At 38.3% G+C, this 12241-nt stretch overlaps 1 protein-coding gene across 1 annotated transcript; it reads right to left on the bottom strand.

Moving 5' to 3' along the window:
- Positions 1–718: 718 nt before the first annotated feature.
- Positions 719–11626, bottom strand: minpp1a (multiple inositol-polyphosphate phosphatase 1a). The gene is made up of 5 exons (XM_079458946.1): positions 10914–11626; positions 6748–6954; positions 6094–6191; positions 4824–4954; positions 719–1625 (listed from the first exon to the last, which is right to left on the bottom strand). Exons 1-5 carry the CDS (start codon positions 11503–11505, stop codon positions 1265–1267), a joined length of 1389 nt encoding a protein of 462 aa, XP_079315072.1. The 5' UTR covers positions 11506–11626; the 3' UTR covers positions 719–1264.
- Positions 11627–12241: the final 615 nt, after the last annotated feature.

Genomic DNA, 12241 nt, shown 5'->3' with positions numbered 1-12241 from the left:
AATTAAAAAAAACATTCACCTCAAATGAACTATAGCCTACATTTAGATATTCATTAAAAACATTATCTAGTGCGCTTAAAATCTTAACATATTCAAGATTCTTAAAAAATACATTTTCGAATTTGTATGTATTATCAGTAGCTTGCAAAACAGAAGACCACTGGTACTAAACAGTAAGTAAAAATAATCTTCTCAATTTCTGTGGGAGGTATCTGTTTTACAATTTACTAACTTTGTAACAAATTATCCAATAAAAAATGTGAAGGCAACATTCAACAGAAGTTACTCATTTAACTCTTTTGTAATTCTAAAAGAACAAAAAGGGCAAAGCATTACAGTGAATTCGGGATTACTCACATTAGTTTCAAAGCAGTTGTACAGAAAATCATAATTTAATGCTCCTATGAGGAAGCTCAAATCACCGCAGCAAGAAATAAAACTCCCTAAGATGTTGAAGAGGAAGTAAAGCCTTGAGGAACCAGACTTCACACACTGGCAATGCAGACATTACAATAAATGTACATGCCAAATGTTACATAAATATTATGCCATAATTTCACCTACTTACCTTATTAAATTTATAAGACAGTGATAATACTGTAATATTAATTATTATTTTAAAGACTTTGAGTCCTAGGACAACAAGAGATGAAAACAGTGGTCAGTAAGCAGGGAAGGATGTGCACCACAAAGAAAACGATTAAATGAAACAAAAATCAAACCTTAGCTGAACCACAAAGGGAAGATATTTATTATTGCACATAATAACAATGGCAATATAGGAAAAAGCCTGACACTGACAAATTGTTATTATAATAACACACACAATACACGTATACATAAAATATACATTTACAAGGATATTTGGTCAGAATGTATAAGATTTATATATGATTAAATAAAGCGTAAACAATTTACTGTTGTGCCAAATAGCACAATGTGTAAATCAATCACTTATTGGTCAAATAATTCAGTCCATACAGATAATAAAGTAAATTTGGTTACACTTCTTTGCTGAACCATAAAACTTGTGTCCAAGCCTGTCAAGTCGACCTTGGTTGGAGACTATCAGTTAGTGGTCCATAGAAACAAGAGTCATCAAGCATCAAGGTCAATTCTTCTGTATCAATACTTCTAACACAGCTTTTTTTTAACAGTAAAATACTCTCTAACCTAAAACAATTTGGCAAGTTTGTCAGCTGTTCTTATGTACTTCTTAATACTGCTGGTGGTGTTTGTGAAGTTAAATGTGGTCAACTTGTGTTTATGAATTGTTTATTTTACACACAGTCTCTTGGTCACACCCCCCGAGCAGAGCACCGTAGTGCGTCTTTACATCTTCATACATGGGCACGGATTCAGTGAGTCCAGGCAAGGTCAAAGGTTTCTCGTTTAGTCGCACCCCCATCCTTATTCCATCTGGGCAATCGTATAGCGCTACCAGCAGGTTGGCAGTGTATGGCACAAAGCGGCTACTTCGAAACGTTCTGTTCTGTTGGATGGCGAAATTAGTTGACTTGAGAGGTGTGTCATCCTTGAACATATCAAGCAAGGTGAGGAGGGGTATCAGCGTCTCAGCGTGGCCAACCTGCACTGTTACAACCTCAGATACTGTATCATTCAACCTGGAAGAAACAGAAAAATGATTCCTTGGAAAAGTTCAGTACTCACCCTCATGTCAAGATTTGCCACTAAAAATAAAGCAATTCAATACTGCCCAATTCACGGTTCTTACATTTGCACCTCCCTTCCCTAACTTCTTTTCATACAAACCTTTGCTTTGATTTTTGTTTCCAAGCAATATGAGAGAATGTAGATACCTTATAATCTATGACAAAGTGAAATGCAGATCACTCTTCCTGCTGTTTTAGATTGTGGAGTTGTGCTGCACAACTTTTGAACACGGTCATGAGTACATTTACATTTGCTTTTATCCAAAGCGACTTACATAGCATTATCCTATGCATTTATACGTAGTTATCCGCAATCCCCTGGGATCAAACCCACAACCTTGCGTTGTTAACGCAATGCTCTTACCACTGAGCTCAACTGAAATAAACACCTGAAGAGTATGAATGTACAGTTCCAAAAACATTAATCACGAATTGGGCCGTGCATGACTTTGTCTCATTTGACACATCTGATTGAAAGCTCAACAAATATAATAAAGATTAAACAAACAAAGATTCTTACTGAAAACTCAAAGGCTCTGTTGGCAGAGAGCGATAGATTCAGAGATTATAGAGAATGTACTCTCGATGAGAACGCATGTGTGTGACAATATTAGGACAAACTTAATATTAGAGTTTACTTTGACATGCTAGAATAACGGAACTTGATCCAATGTTGCAATAACAGCCCCTTCGTGTTTTACAAGTTGTTAAGCAAATATTTGGGCTTTTAAAAAAATATTTTACAGTATTTTTATCAGATCTACATGTGGTCGCTTCTTCAAAGGCAGAGTTCACCCCCAAACAATTCTGTCATCATTTACTCACCCTCGAATTGTTCCAAATCTGTATACATTTCTTTGTTCTGATGAAAACAGAGAAATAATTTTGGAAGAATGCTTGTTACCAAACAGTAAATGGCCACCACTGACAACCATAGTAGTCAAAAGTGCCTCAGTTTGCTTTACTACATTCTTCAAAATATCTTCTTTAACAAGATCTTTTTCCTACTATGGTAGTTAACATAGTTTTAACAGAATGTTCATTTTGAGTAAACTGTTTCTATACTGAGTTTATACAAATAATGACACAAAAATGGACAACAAAAAACATACCATTCACACTTTTAGTTCTGTGATAAACATTCCAACACACCACCTAATGCACTATACTGTGTTTTTATTTGACTAAAGATATGGTTAGTCATGACTAACAAAAGAGACAGAAAGGGCCAGATAACGCAAATGGATCCAAACAATTGCAAAACCTGTCTGGTTGGATTTACACAAACAGTTATGGAATGGAAAACTCTATGCATACATTGGCTGTCAGTAACAAAAAATTAGCCAAGACTTTTCTAACATACTAAAATAAAGTATCTAGATGATTGTGTTCCATGAAAAAAAGAAAATTCTGATCTGGAAAAATATGAGGGCTGAACTTATTTTAATAATAAAAATGATGCATAATATCCATTGGGAAATTCAAGTTTCACTGTGAAACTTGAATTCAATCTAAAATCAAGTAAATTAATATCAAATTGACTTATAAAATGAAGTAGAAATAAGTTAAACAAGATTGATAAAATGAAGCTAGATTTAAGTCCGTTTAATACAAGTAATTTAAATTCAAGTGAACAAATTTCTATTATAAGGCAGAATTTGAACCAACGTTTTCAAATTGAAATTTTTGACTTTTTACAGTATATTCCTTAAAGCATGTATGTATTAATTTCTAATTTCACAGCAAGTCTCACCGGTCAATAACACATAAATCATGCAAAGTATTTTCTAAGGATCATGTACCTCATGCTACCAATGGTGTCATAATATGCATATTTATGGAATCCCTGAACCATCCAGTTTTACGGACCTTATGCACACCCCCACACCCAAGTTTACTTAACTTTCAGTTTAGCTTTCAAACACAGAATAGGATGTGAAACAGACAAGAGTCAGGTACCTGACAGATTATATTATCTGAGGGTAATCATTGAATCATTCCGGTTCCTGTTAGACGCTGTGTGTTCTGTATAATGTGGTGTGCAGGAGCACGGTGTGTTAAACGGGTAGTGGGTGTGAATGTCGTTTAGTGAAATGACGCTGGTTGGGCTGTAAATGTAATATAAACATATTTCTTACAAATGGTTAATTACTCTCAAATAGAGGTGTTGCCGGCCTCTCTCTCTTTCTCTCTATTGTCTCTCGTCTTTCCTCTTGCTGTGTTCAGAATAAATAATGAGAACTGTAGTTTACTAACAGGGTTGACTTTCAAACTTTCCTGAACATGTGGATGAAATAATAATGTCTATTTGGACAGATTATCAATGTCAGGACTGCCTATATTACCTAGAACATATCAAGATCCCTTTTGTATTGTCTAAGGATTTCAAACTATTTCCAGGAGCTTAGACTGCTGCTTTTATCCTGTAAGGGAAGAAATAGCCCTCTGTGAACACAGGCGGAGTATAATCCAACCAGGGTTGTCAGCCCTTGGTGATTGCCAGAAAGAAAACGAAGCTGAGTGGCCATGGTCAAAAGTTCCATTGATACAGCACATACAGTACCAACTAAACTCGCTTTTTAATTTCCGACATATTTACGAGAGTCAGTTTGTTAGAATTTTGTTTTGCAGTCTTTTTCACAACATTTTCAAATTTAGCCTTCCAAACAGGACAGACAACTAGCCAACAGTATATTTCTATTATAAACATAAACTTATTTGGAAATCAGAGAATTGTCTCTGAATTTGTGCTTGTGCGCGTGGTTTTTCTTCAGCCCTCAAAGACAAAACAAGAGCACAAGGTGAAACAGATGTGGATTTGTTGTAATTTTCACAGTAGACTCCCTTTGGCTGCCACACTTGAATCTCCTGTCTGTCTGTACCTGCTGATCTAATTCCCTTTATTCCTCTTTATTATAGACATAACAACTGATACTGCTGTGAAAGCTGGTACCAGACACTATTCTTTCTCAGAAAAGAAACCTGGTCCCAGATTAAAGACTCTTGTGTAATCTCTTTTCCATTAAGGCCATTGTGACGCAGAAGCAGTATGATGGAAAATAAAGGTAACAAAAAATGCACAATTTGTACAGTCAAGACTTCATCTTTCTTTTATGTGATAAAATAAGAGAGATTTAAAAATGTTCTTACTTGAACTGGGCAACAATTCGATCAAGGCGATGGAAAAGATCATGGAACAGGATGCAGCTGGACTTTCTGTTGATCTCGTGTCCGTAGCCTCTCTTCCAGTATTGCTTCAGGTCACTAGAATACTCCATTACCTGAGAGCCATAACACACATATTTTAACATAGGGACTTTAGGCACCTGATGGTGCATGTGACCTTTTTTCTTAGAATGCAATTAGCTTGTGAAATAAGCATTAGTTTTTATTAAAGTCCCAGTGAAAAGAAAATTACAATCAATTATCAACGGGGATAATTCTCTTTTGAAAAATATATAATCTTTAGTTAAAATGTGAAAATGCACGTCCGTTCTGTAATGCCTGTCCATCTTAGATAACGTTTGTTAGGCCCTGCCCACACGAACACAGGAATTTATTTTACAAGTCCTGCCAGGGGGAAGATTTTTAGAAACTTGTTATGGTTAAGAGTTTACATTTAGGCATTTGGCTGACGCTTTTCTCCAAAGCAACTTACATAGCATTATCCAATACATTTTACATAGGTATCTGCAATCCCCTGGGATCGATCCCACAACCTTGCGTTGTTAACGCAATGCTCTTACCACTGAGCTCGGGAAATCCGTTTTCACTGGAGATTTGGCGTATGACATTGGAATGCATGCCGCTATTTCCTTTGTTTGACGTCAAATTCCAGGCTTCTGATTGGCCAACACAGCTTTATGGTTAGAGTTATATCACCACCTGTTGGTTTGAAATGGTTTTGCGAATCAAATCGCAGAAAAAGATGAAAGCCACGCCCACTGTATTTCTCATTCAAAATTCCATTTAACTCGGAAATGCAACAAAATACGGAAGGAAAAACAATCGCAACTTCCGGTTCACAGGGACTTTAAGATCGGTACATGGTCTAAAAAATGTACTTATTAGTAAAATAATTAATCAGAGTCAAATCCCCTACAGTAGATGCCTTCACCCCTGCTTCTGGAGACCCACTGTCCTGCAAAGTTCAGGTCCAACCTGCTCCAACACACCTGCCTGTAGTTTTCCTTTATCCTGAAAACCTCGGTCAGCTGGTTCAGGTGTGTCACATTAGGTTGGAAGTGGAACTTTAAAGGACAAGTGGGTCTCCAGGAGCAGAGATGAAAAAGATTACACCTCAGCAGGAATTGAAATGAATAAAAAAAGCAATTACACCGCAAAATGACTTATATGTGATGATAAATTAAATAAATCTAAATAAAATACTTCGAGATTGCAGGCAAAGTGATTTCCATACCAGTGCATCTGCCTCATCAAACAACTGGCACCAGGGTGAGTTCACCCCCTTGATAGTGAACTCATATGAGCAAAGGTAGAATGCTGCTTCTATTGAGTCTACAAAGAAAAACGCATAGTAAAACATAGTTAAATTGTGACATCGGTAAACACGCTTTGGGCAAAGTAGACAGCAGTAGAAATGCATCCTGTATATTTGACAATAGGCGAAATGTGCAAACTGCATCTTAATCTGAGATATAATTGCTTCTTGGGTACAGAAAATCTTAAATCAACACTGCCATCTATTGTTTAACACAAGAATTGCACTTGCCTAAGTCTTTGCCCCTGCTCTGTTAGTGTCACTGCTGTTTGTGCATTTATGTACAGCTTCTTACATCTTCTGCAGATCAATAACTATCTAATTTAAAGACTGTATTTTGAAGCAGCTCACATATATTCCTATATCAAAGTTTATCCTGCATATCCTGCTTCTGGGGAAAAAGGACTTGTTATGCTAACATCATTTCTTTGTGGCTGTGCTTTAAAAAAAACATCAGTTCCTTTTTTTTCTAAAATGGGAAATTCAAAACATTAAAACGGCTCTCCTCCATTAATTTCACAAACAATTCATTGTTGCCGTCAGTCAAGATACCTTTAAAGTTAATTGACATACCATAAGTGATGGTGGAGTAAGGGACTTCAAGCCTGTCTGCCAATTTCTCCATTGCTCTCTTCATCTCAGGTCCTTCATTAAAACGTTTCACTTCCTCCAAAGCGTTTTTATTGTTTTCCACCTCTTTCACAAACCGTTGGCACTGGTCGAAGTAACGCATCAAAGCATCATTCTCTTCTATTTCTAACTCAGCAATGACTCTTTCTTCTGTGGAACACAAAAGAAGATATTTTGAGAAATTTCTCAATGGTTTTGTGTCCGTACAATGGGGACCAATGTTTTTGGATTGCCAACGTGCTTCAAAATATATTATTTTGTTCTGCAGAACAACGAAAATCATGCATAGCTTTCCTGTAGCTCAGATGTTGGAGCATGGCACTAGTAATGCCAAGGTCATGTGTTCGATCCCAGGGGATTGCACTTTACTTAGAAACAAATGTTTAGTATAATGCAATGTAAGTCGCTTTGGATAAAAGTGTCTGCTAAATGCATAAAAGGTGTGAAATGACATGAAGATGAATAAATGATAAAATAACTTTTACATTTTTGGGTGTACAAATCTTTAAAATTATAAAACCCCCTTCACACGGACCGCTGATCCCAGAGTGCCTTCTGTGTGAACGCAAACACATCCCGGGTTGATCCGGAAGTTATTCTGGAAAGGGTACCTGGTAACATTAACGGGACCAGTCCCGCAAAGCGCCCTGCATGAACAAAAGGCAAAACAATGCCGGAAAAGCCGTGTACTGATGACACGCGTCTATAATAAATCGTAAATAATTTGGCTATAAACAAATATAGTCTAAGTGAGTAATTTATGTTCGTTAGTTAATTGACAACTAAAAAATACAATTCGTCTTTAGCTAAATCACGGATGAATGCAAGAGTCCTAACCACCAAGCTTAAGCTCAGATGGGAGAAAAGCGTTTTTAACGCAGTTTAACCTTGACATTGAAATCAAAACTATTAACACGAAAATACACAGCTTATTGTGAAATGGTTACAAAATCTAAATACTATAATACTTATTTTTAAACTCACATTTTTGTACGTCATGAAGTGACTTTCACATTTCAGAGGGGGACAGAGGGTGGAATAATCGCACCTGTCTCAGATTACAGGGTTTTATGGCATCAGATATTAAAGTTTTGACCATGGGCTTTGAGAATTAGGGCGTTCATGAAGTGGGTCTTAACTCTTCATCTCAGCCCTTTATGAGATCTCGGTCGCTCTGCCACAGTGATGCTGGAGGATTCACTGGAGGAATGAAGAGTTTTACACTCATGGTACCCCTCTAGGGGTGAGTATGTTGCGTAAGTGGTGACGACAGGCGAATCCTTAACAGGATGGGGAGCCTCAGAGGAAGGGAGAGCAGTGAATGCCTGGCCGGGGGGGCTGCTAGAATTTGGTAGTCTTATTTAATTAACACTGCTTATAGGAATTTATTGTGTGTCTGATATTTGACCTGTGTTTTGAATTCCATAACCTTTTATGTTTTACTTATAGTCATTTTTTCTTGTACAGCTGCTTTGTAACAATGAAAATTGTAAAAAGCGCTATATAAATAAAGCTGACTTGACATGACTTGAATGGTGTGTTGCCAAGCACACTCCACTCTGCTCATATAATTATTTGGAGCGGGTTTGATGGGACATTGATGGGGAACACCAACCGTGTTTTTATGCACCCTCAGTTTATTCCTCGTGCACTCAATTCTATCTCAGTGGAGATACAGTTTTCTTAGGTCTAACCGTGCCTTTAAGCCTAAATGCTTTCCAGCAGTGACATGTGAAGTGATAGAGCTGGCCGCTTTTCACACACCTCCTTTTCCATTCCGTAGAGTGTCCTGTGCGTGACCTGCGGGTTTACATTGTCAGGACTGATGCTCTTAAAAAGAGCAATGAGCTCTTCATTTCCTGGGCTCCACCACACAGGGGGAACCCCATTTCGAAATAATGCCTCGCTCACTGGCTTGTGGAAGCGATATCCATGGCATATGAATGTAAGACCCCAGGGGGCCTTAGAGCTCACTCTACCAGTGGTGGCTGCCTCTTGGACACTGCTTAAGGGAGTTCACTTCAGGACGTTTGTGCCGCTGCAAGTTGAGATCCTCCCCATGGTTACCAGGACACCGGTAGCTCAATCTGTTTTGGGGACGGGCTGTTCATAGCCTCACTCTTACCCCTCATTTAGCCAGGGCCGCTAGCCTGGCTTATACATGTCACTAGCATGTTATTTATTTCCCCACCTGAAAGGTTATCTTCTGACATGGGCTTTTTAGTTGACCCGCGTTCACGTTTAAAGACAAAGGGTGATAGGGCTTTTTCAGTTGCCGCGCCCCCTGTTTTTGGAATTAATTGCCACCCGACGTCCACCTTGCACCTTCTAATTTTACTTTTAAAACAAGGTTTAAAGCGTGCCTTTATTCCCAGGCTTTTTATTGATTTTACTTATTTTGTATTATTTAATTTAGCTTGTCTTGTGTTTTTAACTCGGTTTCTATTCAGCACTTTGCCCAGCTCTGCTGAGATAAATGTGCTTTATACACTCACTTTATTCAAGTCACTTTATTAGGTACACCTTACTAGTACCGGGTTGGACCTCCTTTTGCCTTCAGAACTGCCTTAATCCTTTGTGGCATTGATTCAACAAGGTACTGGAAACATTCCTTAAGAGATTTTTGAATCCATATAGCTGCTGATTTGTCGTCTGCACATCCATGATGCGAATATCCCAAAGGTGCTCTATTGAATTGAGATCTGGTGACTGTGGAGGCCATTTGAGTACAGTGAACTCATTGTCATGTTCAAGAAACCAGTCTGAGATGATTGAACCCATCGCCTCAAGGTTCGATGTGTTGTGCATTCAGAGATTCTCTTCTGCATACCTCGGTTGTAACGAGTGGTTATTTCAGTTACTGTTGCCTTTCTATCAGCTCGAACCAGTCTGGCCATTCTCCTCTGACCTCTGGCATCAACAAGGCATTTGCGCCCACAGAACTGCCGCTCACTGGATATTTTCTCTTTTTCGGACCATTCTCTGTAAACCCTAGAGATTGGTTGTGCGTGAAAATCCCGGTAGATCAGCAGTTACTGAAATACTCAGACCAGTTCGTCTGGCACTCACAACCATGCCACGTTCAGTCACTTAAATCACCTTTCTTCCCCATTCTGACGCTCGGTTTGAACTGCAGCAGATCGTCTTGACCATGTCTACATGCCTAAATGCATGGAGTTGCTGCCATGTGATTGGCTGTTTAGAAATTTACGTTAATGACCAGTTGGACAGGTGTACCTAATAAAGTGGCCAGTGAGTGTAAATACATTTATCTTATTTACCTGACACCATAAGTTCATATCTGTGTAGGTTGTCGGGTTTGTTTATGTATGCATGTTGCCACATGTTATTCATACATAATGTTCGTAACCCCGGTTCTCTGAAACAGAGTGGAGATATCCACCAAGTTTGCCCCACTTGTTGCACAAGAAGTGAATATGCTCACTGAGGAAAGGTGTCAAAAGCCAGACTTCGTGCAATAGGATGCTTCTGCAGAGGTCAGGTACGGATGCCCTTACCATAGGTGGATCTCTCCACTCTGTTTCAGAGAACCGGAGTTACGAATAGTAACATATTGTTCTGCATTTACCAATAGAAAAACATAAATTAAAAACTTTGTTTTAAAACTGATGTCTTTGTCATTTGTAAAAAGCAGAAATATATGCTACAGAATAATAAACAAAAAGAGAGATTATTTAGGTCTATTTAGTTACTAGGAAGGCAGTTACTAGGCCACCTAACAAGACCTTAACTGTGATCAGCCAAATTTTCACTACTCAAGAAATGCACATTACATTGCAGTATATTGCGACACGTGTCTTTTGGGATCTTCACGGGATCAGTATGAACGCACGCACAGATTCCAGAAAATCACTGGCAGTGTGAATGTACAAAATCTTAAGATCCCAGGACAAATTCCTGGACACATTTTCCATGTTCTCTTTTTAAAGGGGCTCTAGAATATTTTATTCAGTAGCAAGTGTGAGTTTTCAAATGAACATCTTTTTCCCAAACACATTAAGAATGCGAAGTCATGCGGTGTGTAATCTGTGTGTGACACATTGAGTGGGTGTGTTTGATAACTACAGGGCTGGGCCCTCGTGTATTACCTTCAATATTCAGTCCTTGTATAAGTCCCGTTCTAAAAGCGATGGTACTGTTCATACATCTGTGTTTGGTGCTAGTCATCAGTTTTACGCCGCCGTTACGCACATTGTCCACGGACAGCAGAGATGGGAACCAATTGATCAGTCTCTGCGCCAAATACCTGTGATCATCACTGCCTTTGTCCACCAGCTGCCCGTCCATATCATCTGTGTACCACATCGTCCAATGTGATTTGATCTCTGACAAACAGTTCAATTTGCTGGAGGCGTTGCGCACCACTAGATTATAGAAATCCCGCATATTGTGTACTTTCTTATTGGTCGGCAACCTCGTTCCATGACGAATTATAGCCGTCAGATGAATCACACTGCATTTCGAGGAAGGGAGCTTCGCTATTGAGTTGTTTATGGCGAGAATGTCATCGATTAAATATGTGTTTACCTCTTCATAACGACCTTTGGTGCCAAAATACTTTGCAATCGTCGGTATGCTCTTTGCGGATGAGGGTATGTTACAAGATGACCTAAACGCCCAGTAACAAATAACGCAATGAATAAGAATAAAACATATTGTTGTTGCCACTTGCTTGACCATTTTTCTGTTTTGTCCTGCGCTGCTCGGTGCCTGGTCTACGTTGCCTGGTTTTGCGTAACGGAAAGTGACTCATTTCATTAGACTACACTTGCCAGCTGATATTTTCAGTTATGTTTACGCTGGCTGCTCCTAAATGTTGGCCAAGTAGTAGCTTTCCCTGTTCTCTGTACTTCGCATGTTTTGCAATCAAATGGTTAAGATTTTCAGTTCTGTTTTATTCAAGTATCAAGAATTAAAGAGAAGAAATCAAGGATAATCTAATGGGACAATTGTTAAAATACATTAGGAGCTTGGGGCTTTAAATTAATGTAGTTAATTAACTTAGAATTGAGACTACAAGATTTCATCTAAACGTGTTTGTAAAGACATTGTAGATGTCCCTCAATGAAAACAAAAAGAAATATGTGATGATTTTATTGTAGATGGACTGTTTAACACACTATTTAAACGTTTAACACGATTCATTCAAATAGCGTGTCTAATAAAACGTTAGTTCATCACCAATAACGTTAAAGTGACAGTTCACCCAAAAATTATGTCATCATTTACTCATCCTCAGATTGTTAAAAATGTCTTTCTTATGCTGAACACAAAGGAAGATTTTTGCAAGAATGTCAGTAACCAAACAGATCGCATGCCCCATTTACTGCTACAGTATAGAAAATAAATACTATGGGAGTCAAAGGGGGATGATATCTGTTTGGTCAATGACATTCTTCCAAACATCTTCCTTTGT

The sequence above is a fragment of the Barbatula barbatula genome, assembly GCF_947034865.1.
Source record: "Barbatula barbatula genome assembly, chromosome: 6".
NCBI classification, from domain to species: domain Eukaryota; kingdom Metazoa; phylum Chordata; class Actinopteri; order Cypriniformes; family Nemacheilidae; genus Barbatula; species Barbatula barbatula.
Note: the sequence above shows the minus strand (reverse complement) of the source record. Positions and strands in the feature narration are given on the sequence as shown.